The 23,628-nt window shown below is 41.8% G+C and overlaps 2 protein-coding genes across 18 annotated transcripts in view; both read left to right on the forward strand.

The window, feature by feature from the left end:
• The window catches only part of MAP7D2 (MAP7 domain containing 2), a 79,290-nt gene extending 71,615 nt beyond the window's left edge, over positions 1-7,675 (forward strand). For all 13 annotated transcript variants that reach the window (XM_030952299.1, XM_030952326.1, XM_030952335.1 and 10 more), the window contains 7 exons: positions 258-462; positions 579-683; positions 1,862-1,915; positions 2,889-2,967; positions 3,659-3,845; positions 5,204-5,483; positions 6,049-7,675. In XM_030952299.1, coding sequence (XP_030808159.1) covers positions 258-462; positions 579-683; positions 1,862-1,915; positions 2,889-2,967; positions 3,659-3,845; positions 5,204-5,453 — 880 coding nt within the window. In that variant the 3' untranslated portion in view covers positions 5,454-5,483; positions 6,049-7,675. The remainder of the gene's footprint in view (positions 1-257; positions 463-578; positions 684-1,861; positions 1,916-2,888; positions 2,968-3,658; positions 3,846-5,203; positions 5,484-6,048) is intronic.
• An 8,840-nt stretch (positions 7,676-16,515) lies between these two features.
• Positions 16,516-23,628, forward strand: part of BCLAF3 (BCLAF1 and THRAP3 family member 3) — a 33,513-nt gene continuing 26,400 nt past the window's right edge. The window contains exons 1-2 of one of the 5 annotated variants that reach the window (XM_030945897.1): positions 16,858-17,249; positions 19,161-19,353. The gene's annotated coding sequence lies outside the window, so the exon portion shown is untranslated. Of the gene's footprint in view, positions 16,611-16,857; positions 17,250-18,953; positions 19,354-20,673; positions 20,692-23,628 lie in introns of those variants that run through there. The other 4 variants (XM_030945880.1, XM_030945910.1, XM_030945888.1 and 1 more) reach the window with 4 other exon arrangements.

Here is a 23,628-nt window from a genome sequence, read left to right on the forward strand (position 1 = left end):
ATGTTTTCTTTGATCACATGTTTTTTTCAATGGAAATTATAACTTCTATGAAATATTTTAGGCATTTAAAGTAAGATTGGAGTAAAAACTTGATAGCAACCTGAATTCTGAGCATGAGCTCAATGTCTTCACTGTATCCTGGCGTCTTTCATGAAAATATGTGCTGATGCATGTGTTACCAGTTACTGATGTACATTCAATAGGATTCATGCTAAACAAGATGAAGCCTTTTAAACCTTCTGTTACGTTTTTTGCAGGCTTGAAAGAGAAGAGCAAAAAAGAAAAGCAGAAGAAGAAAGACTTCGTCTGGAAGAAGAAGCTCGTAAGAAGGACGAGGAAAGAAAACGTGAAGAAGAGGCAGCTAGAAAAAAGGCAGAAGAGGAAGCCAGGAGAAGAGCTGAGGAAGAACAAATGCTAAAGGAAAAGCAAGAAAAAGAGCTCCAAGCCAAACTTGAGAAACAGGTATCATCACAAACAGAAACATGAAATTTTTATACATGTAAAAAAATACTTCTTAATATTTGGTAGTCTGCCTGAAATAAATAATGGCCCTAACATATTTTACACATTTTAATTAGAGGGAAGAAGCAGAAATCAAAGCCCGTGAGGCAGCTGAACAGCTTCGTCTTGAAAGGGAACAAATCATGCAGCAAATTGAGCAAGAAAGGCTGGAGCGGAAGAAGGTGAGTATTTGCATCTCAGGATAATTATTTCATTTTTTGTTTAAATACATAACCCAGGAAGCACCCAGTAGTATCTAATAACAATAATCTGGAGAGATTAAATGTGAATGGTTATCCCAAATTTAGTATTTGTTACTTGCCTGTTAGGGAAACATGGACATCAAAATTTGTAACAAAGTGGAACTGCCTGAGGCAAATGACTTTCCCCTAAGCACTGAGCAAACAGAGCCAGCCTCTACCTGAAAGTTAAATGCTTGAGACAAACAAGGAATGGCATGCCAAGGCAAATGTCAATTGCTGTCCAACCCAGGACATCACTAACTGCTGAGAAACATGAGTGACTTTGTTTAAAACTTGCTCAACAAAAGCTCTGTGTCATTAATTGAGAAAGTTTGTGATTAACAAACAGCTTTTCCCCCACCTGGCTGTCTGTAGTTGCATTATGCAGAGGAACAGGATTGTCTGGCCACTGCTACACATGGAAATGGCTGAAGCTGCATAAATTAGCTTTGTTTACAGCTGTGTGGCAGAAAGAGAACAGCTGCAGAACCCCTGTCTGGTTACAAACAGTCATCTATCCTTACATGTTATTCCAATATGTTTTAAGCTGTTCACCACTGAACTGGAGGCATGTTGCAGTTGCAGATTAGAATATCAAACCAAAGTGTTTTACATCTCAAATAACATTTCCTTTTTAATGAAGAAAGAAGGAAAACAAAAGTATTTTAGGATAATGCCTTACACATTTCTAGCAAGAATAATTTCAGATATTTCATTTTGCTCTTCTATTCCAAAAAGGCTAACTATTTTTAAAGGCACTGTTTGGAAACAGTTGGAAAAGCAACTAGATTAAAATAACCACTGTTGGTTTTAAACAAATGTCTTGTTCCAGAACTGAGCATAACTCATAGCTGCAAACACCTGGTATTAAAATACTTGTTTCTAAAGTGCACCTGCTGAGAAAGTCATGTTCTTTAATATCTGATAGGTTAAAGCCAGCTGCAATATGTTTTATCTCTTTAATTTTCATTATTTTTCTTACTTGTTCTTCCTTTTCCAAGACAGGCAGAGAGGATGTCCTGACAGTAAAGAAAAGGTTCTTTGTCTTTTTTTTTCTGTGTCTCTTGTGCTACATATTCTGTCTGCCATCTCATCCTGAAATTTATTTTGATTTATAGAGAATAGATGAAATTATGAAGAGAACAAGGAAGAGTGAAACCCCAGAAATAAAGGTATGAAACAGTACGTGGTTGCAGATTTTTTTTTCTTTTATTATCATTTGTGGAAATTAAATTCTAGGGTAGTTCTATGTTAGTAAATGTACTTAGGTACACTCTAGACCCAAATTTTAGATGCATTTCAAACTGAGAATGACTGTTGCTGTGTCACAGCCACTGTTCCAGAGACACAGCTTTTATGCAGCCTTTGCAGGTAGGATAATTGTCCCCCTCACTACCTAGCAAGGGGCAACAGCTCATTCCTGCATGCTGGAGCTGTAATGTTTGCTGCTGTTGATGTGTCTTCCTGCTTTGTACCAGGCAGTGATTTAGTTACTGGGCTCTCTTTGTTACCCCTGTCAGGAATGTGGGAGAGAAAAGAAGGCAGTTGTGTTCAGCTAAGGAGTGACAGTCAGGTTTTCATTTCTAATCTACCACCAAAGGGGTATCAGGGACAGACAAAGGTGATACAGAGACTCCATCATCAGAGGGCATGAAAAAGCACTTTATTATTAGATATTCACAGTTCTTATAGAAACAATGGTGGATCTAAGACCTGATTGGCCTTTAGGAATCTTCTCTCACCTATTGGTCAAGAAGGGACAACTCCTTCTTGTAAACATTTTTGACAAACAGAGATTGCCTGCCAGGTGCAGAGGTTGAGATAATTGTTTTAATTCTTTCTCTGAGCTTTCTCACAGCTTCCCAGGAAAATCCTGGGAGAGCTGTGTCTCTCTCTGTTCAGAGGATATGTGGTTACCACACTAATCTACTAAGAAAACTGTTCAGTTACTTTCAGATAATGTTTTCTTTTTTTATTAAAAAAAAATCCTATGCCTAACTAAAAAGGGAAAAAAAAGTGCTGTCTTGCTGTTGGTGGTCTTTGTCACCCTGTGGCCCTGGGCAGTCTCACAAGTTTTGAGTCCAATTGGTTCCATGAAGGTTACAGTCCTCCCTCTAATACAGCTGAGTCATTACTTGATTTCAGAAGGAAGAGCCAAAACTGGAGATCCCATCAACTTTGAATGTGGAAAAACAACCAAAGGCCCTTGTTCTCAACCAGCCAGGTAAAAATTGCCATATTTTTCTGACCTATTTTTACAGTTGAATCTCTTCAGATTTTTTTGATCTGAGGCAGAACACTGTGTATTATCATAAGTTCTTTGCTTTCATCTCAAAAAGAACAACTGCATTTGCATCAGGGACAAATGGTAGAAACTGGAGACAACTTTGCTTTGCCACATAAGCAAAAGCAGAATAAAGTTTCTCCTCCATTTTAGTACCTGATGTAGCATTTTTTGTAAATGAAAAGTTCTAGTCTGCCAATGTTCGTTTTTGGTTTGATTGCTGCAACCTACCTTCAAATTTTATAGGTAGAAAATTTTTGCACACAACCAAGCTTTTTATAGTATGACTCTAAATCTTACATTTAATTTCACTTCATTAAAAAAAACCAACCATATGCATTTAAAGGATTATTAAATAAAATATACCTGACATTATCTATATTTTGTTTACTTCTCCAGGCTAAGGTTTTTACTGCATGACATAAAAGATAGAACATTCTCTTCCTGTTTCCTCAAATTTAAAAGATGTAGCATAAAGAGCAGTTTTGGAGTGGAATAGAGGAATGACAGTACAGTATGATGAGTCTACTGAGTCTACTGCATTGTCAGTCTTCCTTTCTACTCAATCTGTAACTTAAAACTATTTAAATAACAAAGTTTCTACTGTCATATTTCTAACTTTTTTTTACAGAGATCAACGGATTGGCGACCTGCCTGAAAAATAAAAGCTTAGAAAGTGCTGCTTCTGTAATCCCTTCCCAAGATGTAGTTGCTAATGGACTGAAGTCAGTTTCAGGACTTATTCAGCTGGAAGCTGTTGATGGGAAATCTAACAGCATGGAAGATTCAACAGATGAGGTTCAGTCCATGGATGTGAGGTACAGACTGGATCTACCTACAGGGTTGTGGGATTCATGTGAGACACACGATTTTGGGTTTTGTTTGTTAGCACTTTACTACCTTCCTTCTCACATCTCCCCATGGTGGCAGCTGGGTGTACACTGGCTGTGTTCTCTCCTGCCAGGATGCTCCTGGGTGTTTGGCACAAGAGACACAAAACCTCATCTCACTCTCACATATTTGGGGGAGGGAACTCTGAAATCCTTCCACAGTCCTTACTTATGGATTCCATGCAAGTTTGCCCAAACCTTAGACAGTTTTGTGAAAGCAGCTACTGTAGATACTGTTCTGATGTCACTATTTTTAATTTGGCTGCATAGCTGTGATTCATGAGCATTTCTGACGTCATACAAACAGAATAGAGAAAATAATGGATTTAGAATTTTAAGTACTTAACAAGTAGAAATGGAAACAAGTATGGAAATCAGTAAATAACTGTGGTTTTAAATACTCTCACATTTTGATGGAAGGACATGCAGAAAAGAAGGATATTTAATTTCAATTTCAGTTTTTTTATTTACACACACACATATATATATAGGCAGTTAATTTAAGGCTGCTAAGTCAAAGCTAGATCTGAATTTTAAACATGGAATTTTAGTACTGTTCTTCCTTAATCAGTAAGCCAGTTGAACTTCTTATACATTCTCCAGCAAATTGTATTTCCAGCAAATATGCATTAATATATAGGAAATGCCCTGCTGGGACCAGCCAGAAGACTGTGCAGCCCGTTATTTGGTTTCAGAGAGTATCAATAAGAAAAACTAGCGAGAGAGAGCACATGAGCCTACCACTTCCTGCAATCCAAGATCACTGAAGTGGCCTTACGGATATTGAGGGCACAAGTCTGCCTTGGCCTTTTAAGTGGCCACTAGTTGACATGTTGCCCATGAGTTTATCCAACTTTTTTTTTTTACCAGATGACCTGGAAGCAGTCTGTACAGTACAGTCTCACTGGTAGATTATGTTCTTTGATCCCTGTTAAACCCAGTTTCTTACTGGTGGCATTGGACACCCATTAATTTTGTGTTGTAGGATTTCATGTATGATAGTTTTGCTCTCAACTCATCCACCACCACATCACAGTTTAAGAAATGTCTGTGAAAGCCGTCCTCAGCCTTCTCTTCTCCAAACTAAAATGCACTACAGGGCAATATCTTTTTTTTTTTTTTTTTTTTTTTTTTTTTGATTAGGACATTCTCTAGGTAAAATCTTGCTGCATCTGCCCTAAGATGCATGGTAGTTTCTGAACAATCAGAGGTTTAACTTGATTGTTGCTTAATGAAAAGTTATAGACCTCTTATTCTGTGTCTTTCTTCCTTTATCTTTTGCATAGCCCGGTTTCAAAAGAAGAACTTATCTCTATCCCTGAATATTCACCTATGAATGAACTCATGCCAGGTGTTTCTTTGGACCAAAATGGGACAAGTAATGCCAAGGCTCTTGAAGATCTCTTGGATTTCACAGGCCAAGCTACCTACTCAAAGATGTCCAGTGATACCCTTAGCCTTGATGACTGTAACAAAAACTTGATTGAGGGATTTAACAGCCCAGGACAAGAAAATACACTTAATTCTATCTGTTGACAGCCTTGCTTTTCAGCAGAACTGATACAGGTACAGTATTGTGATAAACATCTTATGATAAATTGCTGTGATTACTTCCTAGCTTCCCAGAATATTTTAGCAGTTGTATAGGGCAGTGTGGGGAGAGAAAGAAAGCTGTTCTCCTAGGTATTTAAATTCAACATAATCTTTGAGATTTGCAGCTGCTTGTAAATTGGCATCATATGCAAACTGACTGTATCATAGCAACCATAAGTATCTGGTAAATGGAAACATTTCCTTTAGGCATCCAGAATTTCTTCATTAATACCATACCTTTCCTGTATATCTTTGGAGCCTATTTGCATGAAGAAAACAGTTAAAAGTGGGGCCAGTCTAGGCCATGGTAGTTATTGCTGCTGCTTACTGTTTTCTGTGCTGCTGTAAAACTTGCAGTGTAGAATCACATACCCTGAAAAGCCAGCATAGTAAAAATCCATAGTAGGATTCAGTGACAGTTTCAAAGTACAAAGCCATAGTCAGGTTTTTTGGAAGATATATTCTCTAAATAGCAAAACTGAGGTCATCTAACTTGCGTAGCTGACTTGATATTCTTCTCTCTCTTTCTGATTGACAGAGGTAACAATTTCTGGAGGATATATATCCCTGTGATGCTACTGGCAGTAAAATATGAGCTTGTCACTTGAAAAAGCTTCTGCAGTCCTTGAACACTGGATTTCAAATAATCAGAGCTGAATATAACTTGTCTTCCCAGGGAGTATGTTGAATAACTGACTGCTTTTGGTAGAAACCAATGATCTTGAGCCTTGATGTTTCAGGGAAGACAGAGCGTGCATTAGAATTTGAGCTTTAGCTGCTAATAAAGCACTTATATCTTCTTTAATTTAAAATTCATCTCAACACTTCACTGTGATTTTTACCTTTGCATTTTATTTTTAACTAATTCTTTCTTAAGCTTGATCATGTCCTTCATGTATTTCCATTTAGACATCTTTTTCTTGTAAATAATGATGGGGTTTGCCCACAGTGCATTGAAACAAAATAATAGACTGTACTTTAGTTTTGTGCCTATCTTTTTTTGTCTTTAATAAGGAGTTAATGGCAACTTTTATGAGATGTGTGATTCAAAACTGTAGCTGAAGAGGCTTGAAAAACATATAGCTGCTAGAATCAAAAGAGCCTTCTTATTGACTGTGGAGTATGGGAGCTATCCCTTTATGATTATGTTGACACTTTTAGTCACTAGTGGCACTTACCAGTTAATATTAATTAGTCTGGGAGCAACTATCAACTGTGTTTGAAATCATATTTGTGTAGCACTTGTAAGCAAAGTATGCCAAATGCCAAGTATAACCCCTTAATATGTGTGTAGTATAGCTGTAGTAGATCCAAGTGAGTGATCAGGAGGGTGACACATTAACCTTTAAATATGCAGACACTTGATTGATACCAGCAGGCTTTCTATCACACAGAGAAGTATTTTGTCTTCCTGTAGGCTCAACAAAATGGGATTTGGTCAGCAGCAAAACAATATGTGAGTGTCAGAAACACAAAGGCCAAAATGCACACCGGGAACACTGGGCGCCCTTGCCGTTCTGTAAACATCTGTATGGAACAGTCCACACCACGATGTACAAGGTCAGGACGTCATGTGCTGCACAGTGTGAACTTTATTTCTGTTGGTGAACCTTTATGCTAGATTAGGTGCTGCTTTGAGGATATTTTGTCCAGTCCCTTATAAAAATAAATTACAAATACAACTCTCTTTGGACACTAACACCAAAAATGTGAAAACTTGGGGTAGGGAGGGGGTGTTTGGCTTTTTTTTTTCCTTTTTTTTCCACATGTAAGAGTTCACAGCATAGATTGACCTCAGTTGTAGCACCATTCTTATGCTCTTAAAAGTCAGCAGTGGGAAAGTAACCAGTGACATGATGTGCAATGCCTAAAAAAATCATACCTACAACAACCCAGCTCTATTTATGTTAGTGTACTTCAAAGAAATACTTTCTTTTGACTGTGCAGTAAGCTGTAGCATGGTACTGTGTCTTCCAAATTAGTCCTTCATCTATTTCCTAAATAATAAACAAACAGAAACAGTTTGTTTTGCTGTAATACACTGTGTTTGACAAATGTCATATTATATTTTATTATGGTGTCATTGTATAACCTGTAGATTTCTGTATTTGCATGACCTGTATAGCATGTATAAAGGTGAAATACATTTTCATTTATGAATCTGACTTGTTTCTCAGCACTTCTTTTTCGACACAACAATATGACTGATTTAAAAATACATATATGTTAATTTGTTCTGAGGTATTTTCTGAAGGAGAGTATAATACTGAATGAAGGAGCAGTTGGCAAAACCTCAGAATATTTCACCATTGTTCCCATTGCCATATATTCATTTGCTTTCTGAGGTGCTGCCAATACACTGGGGAAGTGCAGACTGGTGGCCAAAGGACTCCAAATTGTGCCATCCAGAGGGCTGGTGACAGTATAGGGCCAGTTTGCAGCCCCAGCCTCTGCTCTCTGGCAAAGAAAATAAGCAAAAGAAAACTTGAGAGCTGTGGTAAGTAGACACTTCTGTTTAGTGTGCAAGAGCTGTTCTATAAGAGTACCCATGACATAAATGCTGAACTTCTCTTCAAGCTGTGTGCACACACTGCTGCTTCAAAAGCAACCAGCTTGGAACTGCTGATAGTTCTCTAGTGAAATGCTGAGGAGATTTTTTTAATATATTTTTTTTAAACCATCACTTCAGTCAAAATTGCAAATGACACAATCTGATTTTATGATTAAGGATATTAATACTTTCCATGGTGACAGTTCATTACATTTGTATTGACTCCTGAAACATTCATGTTATTTTTCCCCTTGGTTATTTACCAAGATTGAAGGAAACAAGATGAGTATTTGTGAAGAAATTGCATATTAACCTTTATATTTGCTTTCAAATGTAACTTTTCAAATTTGGCTGAATATCTGGAGTAGGTACTCTCAGCTGAGGGGCTAAATTGCTTCTTTTTGCTTTTGCTAATGTAACTTCTTCATAGCAGCACCATCCCAGTGTTTGCTGCTGTGTATCTAGACTGTACAATGAATGATTTACTTTGAATTGGTCCGTGGTTTTGCAACTGCAGTGAAGGATCAGTAGTGATTCACACAAGTCCTTGATAGAGCTTTTCTGCTGTTATTTTATATAACTATTAGTAAGATTCTAAAAGGTAAATAACACTTGGGGGGTAACTGGGCACCACAGTAGCTTTCTGATTAGGTTCAGCACTTTACATGGTGTTGCCCAGGGAAATGGCACCCAGAGCTTACCTTGGACCACAGTGAAGGCTCTGAGCAGACCTCTTGTCTCCCCAGGGAGTTAATTTCAAAATAAAATTGCATCAGTGAGGGGTGGATCTGGACCCCCAGGCTGTATTTTCATCTGGTGATGAACAGCAAGAAGCAGGGGTCATCATCCTCTCTCCTTTAATTGTACAAATGAGATGTGTGCAGGAAGCTGCAGAAATAGCACAGATTGCTACTCTGGCTGGCAGGGTGGGGATCTCCCCCCTGGCATAAAGAGAGCAGCACCTTGCCCTGCTTCCCACCCCACCTCAGTCCCTTGACAGCATCTACAGCTCAGCGTCCCTGCCACCAACCCACTCCTGTTCCAGGCATTGTCAGTGTGGCACTGCAGCTCTTCTATGCCTGTGGCACAATGGCTTTCAGCGTTGATCATGCTGTTTGGAGAAGCCTGAGATCCCAGGATAACTGGGCTTCAGTGCTGCACAGCAGCCTGGAAACCCTAGAAGAAGACATCCTTCTCATTAAGGTTTAAACTGTATTAAAATGTAGGTAGTTCAATATTCAAGAGCTGAAATCTAGACTCTGAAGTTTCTATCGTGTTTTCTCTAAGCCTGGCCTGTGTCCTGCACAAGAGGGAGACTGCCCTGTAAGTGGCACAAATGAATCAGTGGTAATATGCTGCTCCTTTTCCTGATTTAGTGACCCTGTGGGACTTCTGCCTTACTTCTCTCTTCTCCCTCCCTATTCAGGAGCAAGGTGGAAACTGAAAAAGGTCTCTTAATTTGCTTTCATTTCAGGATAATGTTGTTCCGGCTGTTGAGCAAGGTGGAAACTGAAAAAAGTGTCTTCATTTGCTTTCAATTCAGGATAATGTTGGTTGCCTCCAAAACCAAACTGAAGAGTGGTGGTTCACCTATGCTGCCACTGTTCCTGGGTGCACAAAGAGACCTAAAGGGCCAATGTCAGTTATCTGACATTGGGGATGTTGATTTTCAGTATCAATATTAAATTCCAAAAAGTGTATTATTTCTGCTGAGCCACTATGCTAAAATATGGAAAATATATTGTATGTTATGACTGAATGCAATTTTCTCTGGATTTTCTTTTTAATTTTCAGGAAAGCAAGATTTAAATTCAATCTCTCCAGAATGCATACACTTAAAAATAACAGAAAACTTGCAATATTCAGATGCATTTTTGTTATTGCTGTTAGTGCAATAATGCCAGTCCAGAACACACTGAGCCAAAATGTTCATTTCTCCCCCACTTTTTTATCTCATCAATCATTTATCATATCCTTGATGTCCTACACATTTATCATATTCTTGATGTCCTACAGCTGAAGAGTAGGAGATGCCGTTCACTCCAATTTAACAAGTCTGTTGAAGCATGTAAAGTGGAAAAGGCCTTAAAACTGCAGGCAGAAACTCTAATTTCTCTCTAAGAGAAATTAAATTTAAGCTTTTGAAACAATTACCTAAACTATAAGAAAATGGTTTCTTGATCACCAGAATTTTAGATACTTGTTTTCTTCCCAGCAGCCTTGTTTGCTCTGCAGCTTGTATATGTTTTATAGCATTTTGATTATTCAAGACTGAGCTTAGTAATGTTTTTAATCTAGTAGGTTTGATGATTACCTGAGGCCTGCAATTTTCAGGATCAAAATAGAGGCTCTGGAAGATAGCATGTCATGTTCACTTGGGAGCTTTACCAAAATAGATGTGTATCCTTGTTATAATCAAGCCTTAATGATTTCCAGAGAAAAACCAACTATGATGAGGAGAGATCCAAGGAATAGAAGGAGCAGTAAGCAATGAACTGTGTGTTCTAGGAAGTCCTTTCTCTAAGAATAAGTTTTTAAATAGTTCCATTAATAGCTTAAACCAGCAGCTTTGCATATCACTGTAGATCTTGCTGTGCCCACAAGAATAACTGGAAGTCCACTGCAATTGTAGGTGATTGACATTGTACAATAATGAACCAAAGGACATAAAATCGCATAACTGAAGAAAAAAATGAATATGTGTAAGAGATGTTAAGAATCTGGGAAATTACTCTGTCAGTATGTATTTTTTTTCTAGAAATAATAGCTCCTCTCACCAAATTCAGTAAGCAGCACAGTAAGCAGGATCAGGGCAATACATGTAACCCCATATTAACATGCACACACATCCCTTTTCAGAGTTACCTCTTTTTTAAAATACAGATGGCAGCATTGTCTGAAATATCATTTTTAGCACCTTAAATATACTAAGATGGGGGGGGGGGGGTTATACCACTAAATTCTATGGAGTAACTTCTAATTTTCCTGGTGGGAAATCTCAATCAGGAATAGTTTTCACTCCTTTTGTTTTTCATAAACCTCTTATCAGTTTAAATACAGAAATTCAAATGAATACAAATTCTGGCCATTGCCTGCTGAAATGAGTTTGTTCTCTCAGCTCCTGGACAAAGACTGCCCACACCACAGCTGGCAGAGAAACAGAAGTCCAAGGAGTCTTTCAAGGACTGATTGTGTGCAGTAGTGTGTCAGGGCCAGCACTGAAACCCTGCTGGCATGGGCAACAGGTACAGTCCTGGTCAGATGTGGCTAAAACTTCCCCAGTTGAAGACTGGGTCAGAAGTTCTTCCCTTCTGGCAAGCAACGTTTGTATTTCTAACCTAGAGTTTTACAAGGTTAATTTATGCCAATGTTCTTGGGCCAGTGTTGGGCTTTAGGGCAGGTGTCCTGTAGCAAATGAAACTGCTGGTGGATTTAGCAAATAAATGAGCTGATGAATGGGTGAAGGTCACAGTCACTGAAGAATGCTAAGACACTTCACACTTATTTATTACCACATAATTACTATTAAAATTCCTAAGGCAAATCAGTATCAGTCATGCCCGCAATGTTGTCTCAAGCTGGACGTTTTAAAATTTTCTCTCTCTTCAGTCAGACTTTTATCCTGTTGCTTTACTGCAATTTCTTCTTCTGTCATTTTTTCAGGACCTGGGTCTAGCACAAGAAAAGAATTGCAGCCTTTTTGCACCTCTGCCTTCCTCCTCAGATTCATCTGCTTTGGCCTCTTGGATGATAAGCTCAAAGCCTTTGTTTTTAAAATCCTCTCACTGCATTTATGTCACACATTGGTATTAGTTCATACACTGAGATTGTTTTCACTGGTATTTTGCCAACACCCTACCAAGTTCACATGGGCTGGATGCCCAGCAGCAATGGCACATTTTCATGTGTTGTTACAGGAAAGCCACGATAACCTTATAAATAAAGCACTGGCTTTGTTACGTCATGAGAGCCCAGGCTTGCTGGAGGCTGTCTTTGAAGAGTAATTCAGTGATGCTATCAGAGCCAAGTCATGCAGTTAGTCATCCTCTCACATTCTTTCAGGTTTTAATTAAACAATTACTTTCCAGCTTTCCTTAAATTTCAAGGCTAAAAAATGTAGGATGTATTTCCTCAATGAAGGAGGAAGTCATTATCTATTGCTTTGAGCCTAAACTGGAAAAAGTGTCACAGTTCCACAGAAAACTGTTAAAGAAAGTTCTTATGACTGAATTTGCGGGTTATGGCTTTATTCTGAAACGTATTCTTGTCTTGTGTGCATAAGGCATTACAGATTTGAAGTTCCTTTGACAAATAACCTCAGGAATTGACTTAAACCCCGGTGTCTAATTTTTTTATAAATGAAGAGAAAGAGCTGATGCCCCTGTGCTAGGAGCTTAGAGGTTTAGTTAATTTTGTTCCACTGAATGATAGAAATAATTTTTTTATTACTACCATTAGAGGAAGCAAATGACCAACATGCCTGCAAAGAATTAGGCAGCTCACTGTCATTTCATAACAGGAGACACACTTTGTGGTTTGGTGAAAGCATTTTGATAAAAAAGTCCTGATTGCACTAGGGGTAGGAATGGATGAGAGGCAGAAGAAGAAAGCATGAATGTGAAACTCCTTCAAAAGCAGAGATCCCAGTTAATGAAGCCATGCAAACCTAATCAGGAGGCATAACAAGATAGTGAAGTACAAAAGAAAACAAGGTTGCTTGGTAAAACCATGATTTAACCTTGGACAGCAGTTCTTGATGGTGGATAAAAATCATCATGTGGGTGTTGATTGCACCAGACCCTCTCTCACTGTTCCAAGATGCTTCTTCCCTTTTAACTGTCACCATCTGCAGGCTCTGTCTGTAGACACCAAAATGAATTGTGTATGACAACCAAGCCAAACCACTCCACAACAAGATTTTAATGTCATTTATCTGGTGCACCTCAGTGGAGAGAGGTGTTCAGCAGCAGCTGCAGTGGTGGTCAGCCTTGGCATTGCAGGAAAGCCCAAGTGATGCTCCCAGCACAGCCTGGGGAGCACTTTTCTTGTTCCCTGCCTGCTTCTGTGCCTGACCTTGCCAGCAATCAAGGAGATGTTTTATTTTTTTTTAAATTAGCATAATATGGTTCAGCAAAGGTCAGTGTAAAGAATAACATTTTATGTGGAAAATTAAATGCCTCCTTGAAAGAAAAGATCCATAAGATCTGTCTGCTGTCAGGGGCTAGTTCCTGCTTTTGAATTTTAGGTAACTTCCATTCATCATTTCCAAGTATTTAGCATGCAAACCACAGTTGTGCTCTTTCCAAAGGGAATGTTTACTAAATTAAGCATTAAAGGAATATGAAAGTGATTCTCTATTCTAATGATACTTAATTAGAAATAAAACATGGAAATAGATTAAAATAATTAGTCTTAATAAGCAGTAATTGCCAAGTCTTGTGCAATAGAATGGCCTTCCCAATTTAGAGGTGAAGAATAATGATGCTGTGGAGCTACTAATAGACACTGATTTAAATATTAATTTAACTTGTAAAGTATGTGTAAGTTGTTTTTTACTTAGACTACATGGTGTTAACCACAGAGATCCTCGTGTGCTTACTATCCATCAGGATAGTATCCATCCTTCTATCCATACATATGAATTGTATCAAGACCATCTGAGGCAACATCAAATATATAGGTTGATAATGAAATTTGGTACTTTATTTTATGTCATTTAGAAGTTTACCCTATGCACATGGAGGCTGTGTGTCTGTACTGAGAGCTCAGTTTTAGTTTCAAATCTGCTTTGTTTTAAGTCTCAGAGCAGAGGCAGCCCCCTACATGCAGAGGTCAGGCAAACCATTACACCAGCTGAAGCAGGGAATAAACCCAAATTTTTTTCTACTGTTACTTCAGCTTTCTGAATCTTGCTAATGAAAGGGTGGCTGTCTATACAGTGATTATCCCACATAGTGCCACATATGGCAAACTGGGACTGCATCTTATCTGGCAGAGCCACCCAGGCTGAACCAAGTTTTTTGGCAAAGTGCATATCAATGGCATCTCTCTGCTTCAGTCTCACTTTCTTCATCTAAAGCTCATGGAGCCAGTTCTCATCCTGAACTTCTATTGACAAAAATTCCAGCATGGCAAAGAGGAAGCAAGTGTTGTTTGGTGCAGCTTGTCACTGTAATTCTGTGCCCTATGGGTCAGTAAATCTTCTGCAATCCATTTTAATTGAGAAAATGCTATAGCTAGATTTAAAAATAATCTTGTAATTTTATATGAGAATTTCAAAGTGTTTTGGTGAATGCAGGAAATTCTTTTATGCAGAAATTATGTGGGATTCCTTGGGTTTGAGTCCACAGAGAACCGAGCAGGATCCTGCAGACAAAGACAGCAAATGGATTGATAGCTGTGACAAGGGATCCCTCAGTCCCACCTACAGCCTCCAGGCTTGAGAAGACAGAAAATAGAAGATAATGCACTGCTGAAACATCAGTCCTATAAAAGGAGGACAAGAAAACGTCAGCAGCTAAAAGTCCAAAGGACAGCCAAAGTTGGCAGCTCACACTGGTTGTCAGAACATAAGGAAACTGAGACCATCTCTTTGAGGCGGGGCAAAAGCAAGCAACCCTTCCTCTCCACTCTATTCAGTGACTATAACTTCACCCTCTTTAGGCCATGGCTTGATGACAGAGTAAATGCAACACTGTGGCTCTCAGCTGGATCAAAAATGTCAAGACTGCATAAGACAGACTGATGAGTCTGGTTCTTTTTTTTGTCTTAAATTAAATTGTTTAAAAAAAATGTTGACAAGGTTAACTTGGTAAGCTTTACACCAGGTCAGATATCGCCTGCCTTTGCAGTTGTAATGATACTGTATCAGGTATCTACAGCTTCCTTTAGCTACTGTAAAAATACAAAACCAACATCAAAACTATGCTTGGTCTAAAACAAAATTGTGTGCCTGCATCTGTGCTGAATCAAATTTATATTAATGAGCTGATCTGGCAATACACCAAAGTAGTGTTCAAGATCCTTGACCAACAGCCTCAGACACTAATCCAATCTAGATAGCATCAGTGTCTCCTTGGTTTTGTGTGATCTATAAATTTATTTCTGAGTGGTTTTCAGCCAGAAGAAGATACTTTGTTTTGAAAGGGTTACAGTATGTTCACGGTGTCATTCTGTTGTTTATAGCTCCTGAAGGAAAAACTGACACCAAACCTGTTGGGCCTGCTGGCTATCAGGACTGGCAATCAAGGGAATTAATGCATCCCAGCAGCCTAAAGAGCCTTCACTCCACTGGGACTGATTCAACCCCAGTGCTGCCGTCCTCTAGTGCATGTTCTGATGGGAACTCCAGGAACGTGCCTTACCTGTGGGCTGGGAGCAGCACCACAGTGGGTGCAGCTGCAGGGGCAAACCTGTCTGGCCTCGGGGAGGTTTTGGTCCAAACTTTCCTGCCTGATCCACTACAGTGCAGCCAAGACCATTGAAAGACCAGTGATACCTGCCCAGTAAACCCAGGTCCTTGGGGCCTGCCCCACTCTGGCCATCGGTGGCCCTGCACAGGAGTTGCCAGCTGCTCCTTGGGACCAAGGGGCAGTGAGAAGGGACCCAGGAGAATTGAGTCTAACTCTTAGCCCTGCACAGGCCAGCCCCAACAACCACGCCATGTTCCTGGGCTTCTTGAACTCTGTCAGGCTTGGTGCTGTGGCCACTTCCCTGGGGAGCCTGCTCCAGTGCCCAGCCACCCTCTGGGTGAAGAACCTTTTCCTGATATCCAACCTAACCCTCTCCTGACACAACTTCAGGCCATTCTGCCCGGTCCTGCCACACTGGTCACCACAGAGAGATCAATGCCTGCCCCTCCACTTCCCCTCATGAGGAAGTTGTAGACCACAACGAGGTTTCCTCCAGGCTGAACAAGCCAAGTGCCTTTAGCCACTTCTTAGTTTCTCCTCTAGACCCTTTGACATCTTTGTAGGCCTCCTCTGGACACTCTCTAATGGCTTTATATCTTTCTAATACTGTGGCGCCCAAAACTGCCCCCAGCGCTCGAGGTGAGGCCGCCTCTGTGCAGAGCAGCGCAGGACAGATCCTCCCTCTCCCGGCTGGACGTGCTGTCCCTGACGTGCCCCAGGACACGGCTGATCCTCCTGGCTGCCAGTGTCACACAGGGGCTCTGCTTCCCACAAGGCATTCCAGGCACGAGGCTGCCCAGGAGTCAAAACCCGGAAAGGGTCAGTGCACCCCGTCCTCTCCGCTACCGCGGCCGGGCCCCAGCTGCCACGGGCCCACCCCGAGCAGCACAGCGGGGCTCCGGGCAAGGGGCCCCGGCGTGAGAGGGGCGGCCAGTGGGCGGTGCCGGAGCCGCCCCGGCCCGGCCCCACCGCCCCTCCCCTTCCGGGCCGCCCCCCGCCCCCCCTTTCTCTCCGCCGCGCCCGTGCGGAGCAGCCGCGGCCGGCGCGGCCGCCGGATCCCCCCCGCCGGCTCGCCGGGCACCTGCTCGGGGCGGAGCGGCGGCGGCCGGAGGAGCGGCGGGAGCGGTGCCGCAGGCGGTGAGTGCGGGGCCGGTGGCGGCACCGCGGCCGCGGCGGGGCCTGGTAAGGCCCGGCGAGGGGGCGGGGGGCGGTGCCGCGGGCAGGGGAGCCGGGGCTGCCGCGGTCATTGTCCCCGTCAGCGCCGCCTGCGCGCCGGGACGGAGCGGGCCGGGGTGCTCGGGGCTCCGTCGCCCTCCGCCGCGCCCACCGAGGGCCGGCGGTCGGCCCGGCCCAGCCCGGCCCGGCCCGGGGGAGGTGAGTGGTAATTGCCGCCCTCGCTCCCCGCGCTGGCCCGTGCGCTGCTGGCCGGTGGCAGCGGAGCTGGGGGGACCGGAGCTCGGCCGGGACTGTGCTGCACCATCCTGGCTCTGCTGAGGGCGGGGTAGCCCGAGCAGCGGCACCCGGAGCCGCCTCGCCTCGCGTGTGTGCCTGTCTGTTCGGAGCCTGTGTGCCGTGGTGCGGTGCTCGGGGCCGTCAGGGGCTTTGGGAGGCCCAGGGACAAAGCACAGGGCAGGGGCACACACCCGAGCACGCCGCTGTGGCCGTGCCCCCGAGTCGAGACTGTTCCAGAACAGCCGTGTCGCTGTGAACCCTCTGGGCCAGCGGCACCGCAGAGCTGAGCTCGCTGCTCAGTGTTACTGTAAGGACACCTTAGAGGTGAGCAATGCATAAATACCAACAGTCCCTGTTTCCAGTAATTTATATGTTGTCACACGCAGATCTACACCAGTTGAAGTCTTTATAAAAACTTAAGAGTGGTACAGATTTTCTGTAACAGTCATAGCTCAGTTTCAGTATGTGTTTGTATTTTCTAGATCGAGTCAAGCCAAAGCAAGATGAATTGATGCCGATTGCAACAAATCTGAGGGCTTTTGAGACTTCTTTAAGTAATTTAGTTGATTGTGCACATTTTTTTCTGACACATCTGAGTGGGCAGTAATGTCTGGTAAGGAGTTGGTGATAGCAGTCTCCTCACTTGGCTCAACTCCACCTAGGACAGCAACACCTAATTTCCAGTGCCATTCTTAAACGCCTCAAGTCCTCATAAATATAGTTCAGATTCCTGAGTTATAAGGGTTTAAAACAAAGGCTGCTCAAATTGCTGGGAGATTTTCATTACCTGCTTAATTTGTGTGTTTGTGGACCTCAAGGAAAAGTGAATCTTCTGTGAAAGTCTTGCTGGGTGTGGATGGCTGGAGGAAGAACAGGGAAGAGGATGCCAGGAAGGGAGGGGAAGAGATATGCAAAAGGCATGGAAGGATCTTTGGTGAAGGATGTTGTGTTGTGGCAGCCTGACACAGGGCTGGGCAGAGGACACATATGACTCTTTCCCTTTGAGGACTTTTTCGATTTTTTTTTTTTGCTTTGTTTTTTTTTTTTTTTTTTTTCCCATATTGGTCTTGATGAGGTGAACTTAAATTAATTAACTTCCTTCAGTGACACACCCTGTTATCCTGATAAACCACTGTCTATCTTGAGTGTCCATGCACTCCTCCACATCTGCCTTCAGCAAAAGAACTGGTATTTCTGCCACTGCTTTTGTAAGAGTCATCAAACCAACTCTCCATGTGCCTGTGCTGGGACAAGATGGGCTTGATTTTGGTGCAGTCTTGGCTTGTGGGTGTTCACCTCTCAGGAGGTAACATAGGCAGGTTGGTGTTGCCGGGAAGCTGGTGAGGGATGTGGCTGCACACTGTTAGGTTTGCTTTTCCTCTCAGGTGGCAGCAGGTGCTTGCTGTCTGCAGGGAAGGAGGAAGCATTCCTGAGTCTTTCAGTAAAGATGCATTTCTGTGGTGTGACTGGGGAAGGCAGCCTGGACTTCCCAGCCTCCTGGCAATGCTGCTCTACAGCACCACTGATCCTGAATAGAGAAGAGTCTTATTTCGGTTTTCTGGTAGTTTGTGATGCCAAGGTGAAAAGCAGAGGTTTCCATCATGGTTTGTATGTTTTGGAGAGCTTTCAGTAGGCGGGAAGTTGTTATGGTCTGTCTCTAAGACTGACACAAGCAGATTTAACATGCCTCTGGTGTCCCCTTAGAAACTGGTCAGCAGATGTGGCTGGGTATGGTGCTGTAAGGTTTGAAGTTCTGTACTGAACAGGTGTTAAAGGCCTCTAATTCAACACTTTATAGAAATGACTCACTAATATATTTATGGGTTGGGTTTTCTTTATGTAAAAGAAGTAATTTGAGAGTGAAATACCTTATTTATTATGTGATAGGGATTTATCCTGCTCAGTCTTTCCAAGTTGGCATTCTAATCTGTTCTTTTGCAAAGGTGAGGCATTGCCTGCTAATTAGTGTAATTAAATGGGTTGATTTTAAATGAGAACTCACTGAAAAGTTATATGCTCTGTAGACCTACTCAGTTATTTTTATTCATTTGATCAAATATGCAGGCATGGGGGAATATTTTCTATGTGTTAAAAGCAATTACTTTAAATTTTTTGGGTGGTCCACTAAGAATTTCTGTATGCTTGAGCTAGGCCTGTACTTTCTGTAGTAAGTCTTCATCCTACTGTGAGTGTAAGGGGGAACAATAATTTTTTTATCTCTGTCTATTTTTGTAGCAAGCAGAGGAGAGCAATCCCCACACGCTGCCCCTGCCTGGCACAGTTACCTCCCTGGCTTGAGGCCCTGGTTGTCTGTTAGCAGTCCTTGGCATTGGGATACAACCTGTGTAAAGCCTGCCCTCCCCAGCTTGTGCTGAAGAACCAGGATAAAGCTGAGAGGGGAACAAAAGCCTCAGTGGATGTGGTTTTGGTAGGTTGAAGGGGTGCTTCTGCTGCTGTGGAGGCCCAGTCTCTCATCAGAGAAACTGGAGCATCAGAGCTGCTCACCTTGAGGTGTGACACATTCAGCAGGAGTGTGGTGCTGCCTCCTGCCATTGCTGCCCTCCATTCCCAGCTGCTCTGCCACAGCTGCCTGGGGAGATGCTGTGGACCAGATCTGGAAATTTCTTAAATATAGCATGGCATGAAAAGTGGAGGGGGAATATAAAGGATTATCTCCCTGATGATGTTGATGGTGAGGATTTAGGCTGTGAGACTGCAGTCGCCTCAGACCTGCCACAGAGTATTGTGGAGGTTCAAAACATATCCATGGAGAGGTGGAAGGTGCTCCAAGAGCGATAAAAGCCCAGGAGAAGGGATCTGTCATCATAAAGAGCCATTTTTGAATATCAGAGACCTATGAGAGAGCTGAGGATGGAAATTTGGCTCTCAGTCATTTGCATTGATCTGTTACCTGCTGTGTTTTCTAAAAGAGCCAGTGGTTTAGAAATCCCTCTGCCAAGTTTCGTTTGTCTCAGCTGGGTGTGTGCCCTTGACTTAAACTTGACTTAGCTTTTCTAGCTCATAGCTTTCAAAGCTGTTACACATGTCCTTCCCTGAGGTGCTGTGCCTTGAGATGGGAGTTGCTTCCATGGGCTGGCAGAGCTAACAGGGGATGGTACTGAAGCCTGTCTAGGAAGCATTGACTACAGGAATCCTGTTGCAGGATCAGAAACATTGAGACTGGTTTGCTGGGAGATGCTTTTATACTTTTTCCTGAGGATTTGGTGTTGGAGGTGATAAGATTTGCCTCAAAGATGAATGGGCAAGAACGTGCCAGGCTTGTGTTCTGCTTGGATAGTGGATGGAGTGGGCACTGCATGGGACAGCCTTTGAATCAACTCTTATAACCTACACAGTGGAGAAGTTACTAATTCTATGCTTTTCATTTAACGATGGTGTAAATGATTTTCTGTATTGCAGACCTAAAAAAAACCCAACAAAAACCCCAACTTGAAGTCTGGATTGTAGCTGAGCCTTTAATTTGATTGTATTTCTGTCAAATACATAGTTGTCCTGATATTTAGAGTCTCAATTCCTGGTTTTTCTTTCTTGACAGACCCTGCAGCAATACAGACTTTGGGTGTGTCTCTTGCAGCTTCCAACTGATCCCCACCTAGAAGGCAGTCAGTGAAAAGCTTGGAGCTGCTTCTTATCTTTTTTGGGTGAAGTGAAAGAGAGAACAGTGATGTGGGTAGTTTTTACAGCAAGTGTCAGTCTTCTTGTCACCCAGCCTGTGAGACCTGCTTGTCCCTCTCTCCTCTGAAAGGTTGGTGGTGATGGTCAGGCAATCCCTCCAGAAGGGGTGGGGGAGGACATCTCCTTCACTGTAGGTGAAAGGCATTGACGAGCAGCTCCCTGGTGATGAGCACTATTAGTATTGGTTTGCCCTTTGTGTGTCCTGAGTAAGGTTTCTTCCATTACCTGTTCCCTGTGATGATGGAAGGCACCAGAAAGTCATGTAAAACACACATTTATAGTCTGCTCCGGCAGAGTTAACTGCTTCTACTCAGTCTGTGCTCTTACCTGCAGGATTTTGGCTGTTTGGGGTTTGCTAATTTGGGGCTCTTTGCATTAGAAAGAGCTCCAGTTCCCTTCTGTGCAGCTAGATGGTTGCAGTCATTTGTGATTTCTTGTTTCATGCAGGAGAAAGTAAAGAGATGTGAGATTGTTCTGTTCAGGAGTGCTAGTTGTGAAAAATCTAGCCTTTCTGGTAGAACATATGTTCAAGTTGGCACATCCTGTACAATTTCTGGTCATTTTTTATTTACTTGTCTTAAGATACTCCTTTCAGGTTTGTGAAAGACTTTTGTACTTGTCAAAACACTAATATCCCAAGGGTGGAATTAAAGGAGAGCTGTTAGCAGGCTTGAGGCCATTTCTCCCAAGAGGGAAGTTGTCTGAGTCCAGTTCCAAAAGTCAAGGGAAAGAAAATAAAAGGTGAGAGTCCCATTAATATTTAAAAACTATCTAAGCACAGTTACTGATAACTCTTCCAATGAGTCACTTATTGTAACTAGCAAACACAAGCAGCACTCTGAACCTAATAATGCTGCTTAGTTAAAAAAATAGTTTTTCATTGTCGAGTTGTGTGTGGGTCTTTAAAGAGACTGGGGCAGTTGTTGATTGTTGTAAAGTTGTTTATTGCATGAATGCATCAGCCTCGAAGGCAAAGAGTTCAGAGTATTAAAGTCTGAGCTAAAAGCTTCCTGGCATAGAGTCCCGATGTTCTGAGCAGAGGCAGAAGGAGCAGCTAGCAGAAGCTACTACCACACCTTTTTTTGCACCCCAGTACAAAGGGATTTTATTCATAAATCATCCAGTCAGCTAAAAACACGATTCTAAAACATTCTTCCTGCACCTATCTGAACTTAATTCTAATGTGTGAAAATAATGTCAGTTCTTACACAAAATCTATGTGCGTAGTTCTGTCTAGAAATGTAAGCAACGTTCTGCTATGTTTTCATTATGTCTGGAGTTAAGTTAATCTTTGAAAGGTATCACTACTGAACTTTAAACTAGGCTTTAGGGCTTTTTACTAGCTAACACAGTCTCTTAAGGCACTTAAGATATATTTCTACTTACTTAAAACTAAAACTTACACTCCTACTTCATGTCTGTGTGGCTTAATATATTTCAATTTCTCTGAAGGTACCAATTCAATCCCTGCATTCCTTTCTCTCTCTGAGGGACTCAGAGAGGCTTCTATTTCATACATTCCAACACTTCATGTTTTCATAGTGACAGTGTCTCCCAAAGTACAGCAGAACATCTTGGAGAAATTCAGAGCCCAGAGCAGCCAGGTCCTGGCACCTCTTCTCCATCATGACCTCTGTTTTCAGAAGCACCTGGATGCCTTACTTGGAAACTGTAGGGCCTTCACTTGATTCAAGTAATTCTGCTACAGTCAGGCTTGCTACCTGATACCATCCCACAAAAAACTTGCTTTTGGTATGGAACCATATTGCTGTTCTAACTGAGGTGACTTAAACCTGGATTTAGCAATGTTTACAAATTCTGTATAGATTAATTTGCAATTCTGGTGTTATACTGGGAGACTTGTTGGGGGAGAGTGACTGCTGCCTTCATATGGGGTGTTTCTCTGTGAGGAAATCCTACTGCGTGGGTCATTTTTAGGAGGTGCGTTAGATGAGCACTTCTTTCCACTAAACAAAAGGAATGTCATCACTGGAAATTACAGTAGTCCTCCTTATCCTAAGGCAAGATCTAGGATGTGCTGTCACAGTCTTTCTCACGCTTTTAGGTATGATTGTTTAGCCAGTCTCAGAAAGAATAAGGAATTGGTCGTAATGTATGCCCAGTTTCTAGCTTATCAGTCTGGCAGATCAAATTCTGTACAGATAGTTGGGTGGAGTTTAATGGTACATTTGTCTTTTTAGTGTTTACATACCCATTTGAAAATTAGGAATAAAGTTCAGAACTGAAGGGAAGGTAGGAAGAAAGAATTCAATTGGCATGTAAAAACACTGTCACTTCTAAAATTTACCAGAAGAAATGGTAGTAGTGAATCTTTGAAGCTTGTTGGACATGTACCACATTTTGGAATGTGTTACCCAGGGACTGTATTGGGGTTTTTTTTGTTGCTGTTTCTGAAATACTGTTTTGTAAGATGTATTTTTATGAGTGAAATATACAAATATAGGAATATTGATCACAATATTACTTCTCTTTGAAAAATAATGAATAGTGGCATTGGAGCATCATATCTAACTTTGGCTAGTATAACTTCAAGTAAGCAAAGGGCCTGAAGTTAATCATGCTATGCAGTCCTCAGATATGCCTTTTGGCTGTAAGAGGCAGTGATAACTTCATATTTGAGAGTTCAGAGGGCAAATGCTTTATCTTGTCCTTGGGGGACTTTGGGTTTGGATTCTTTTTGCTTCACTATCCCTTGCAGCAATTACAGCCTTGTGGTTTGTTACATGAAAAGATTGAATTTGGAGCAAAAAAATAAGTTATACAGGTTTTTCTTCAGAACTAAGCTATTGCTGCATCTTGCAAATAAATGTCTGGTTAGCTTACAGTGCAACTTAATGGGCAGTTTCTAGTTTAGGAGGTGGCTTGTCTAATGCCTCCTTGTGGGGTAGGCAGCAGAAATATGCTGTGTATTCTTCTCTTAAGATTCTACTGTTTCAGCCATGAGGTAATCATACCAAAAAGTCAAGTATAGCAACGAGTGATACTT

This window comes from Camarhynchus parvulus, chromosome 1, assembly GCF_901933205.1.
Source record: "Camarhynchus parvulus chromosome 1, STF_HiC, whole genome shotgun sequence".
Lineage (NCBI taxonomy): Eukaryota > Metazoa > Chordata > Aves > Passeriformes > Thraupidae > Camarhynchus > Camarhynchus parvulus.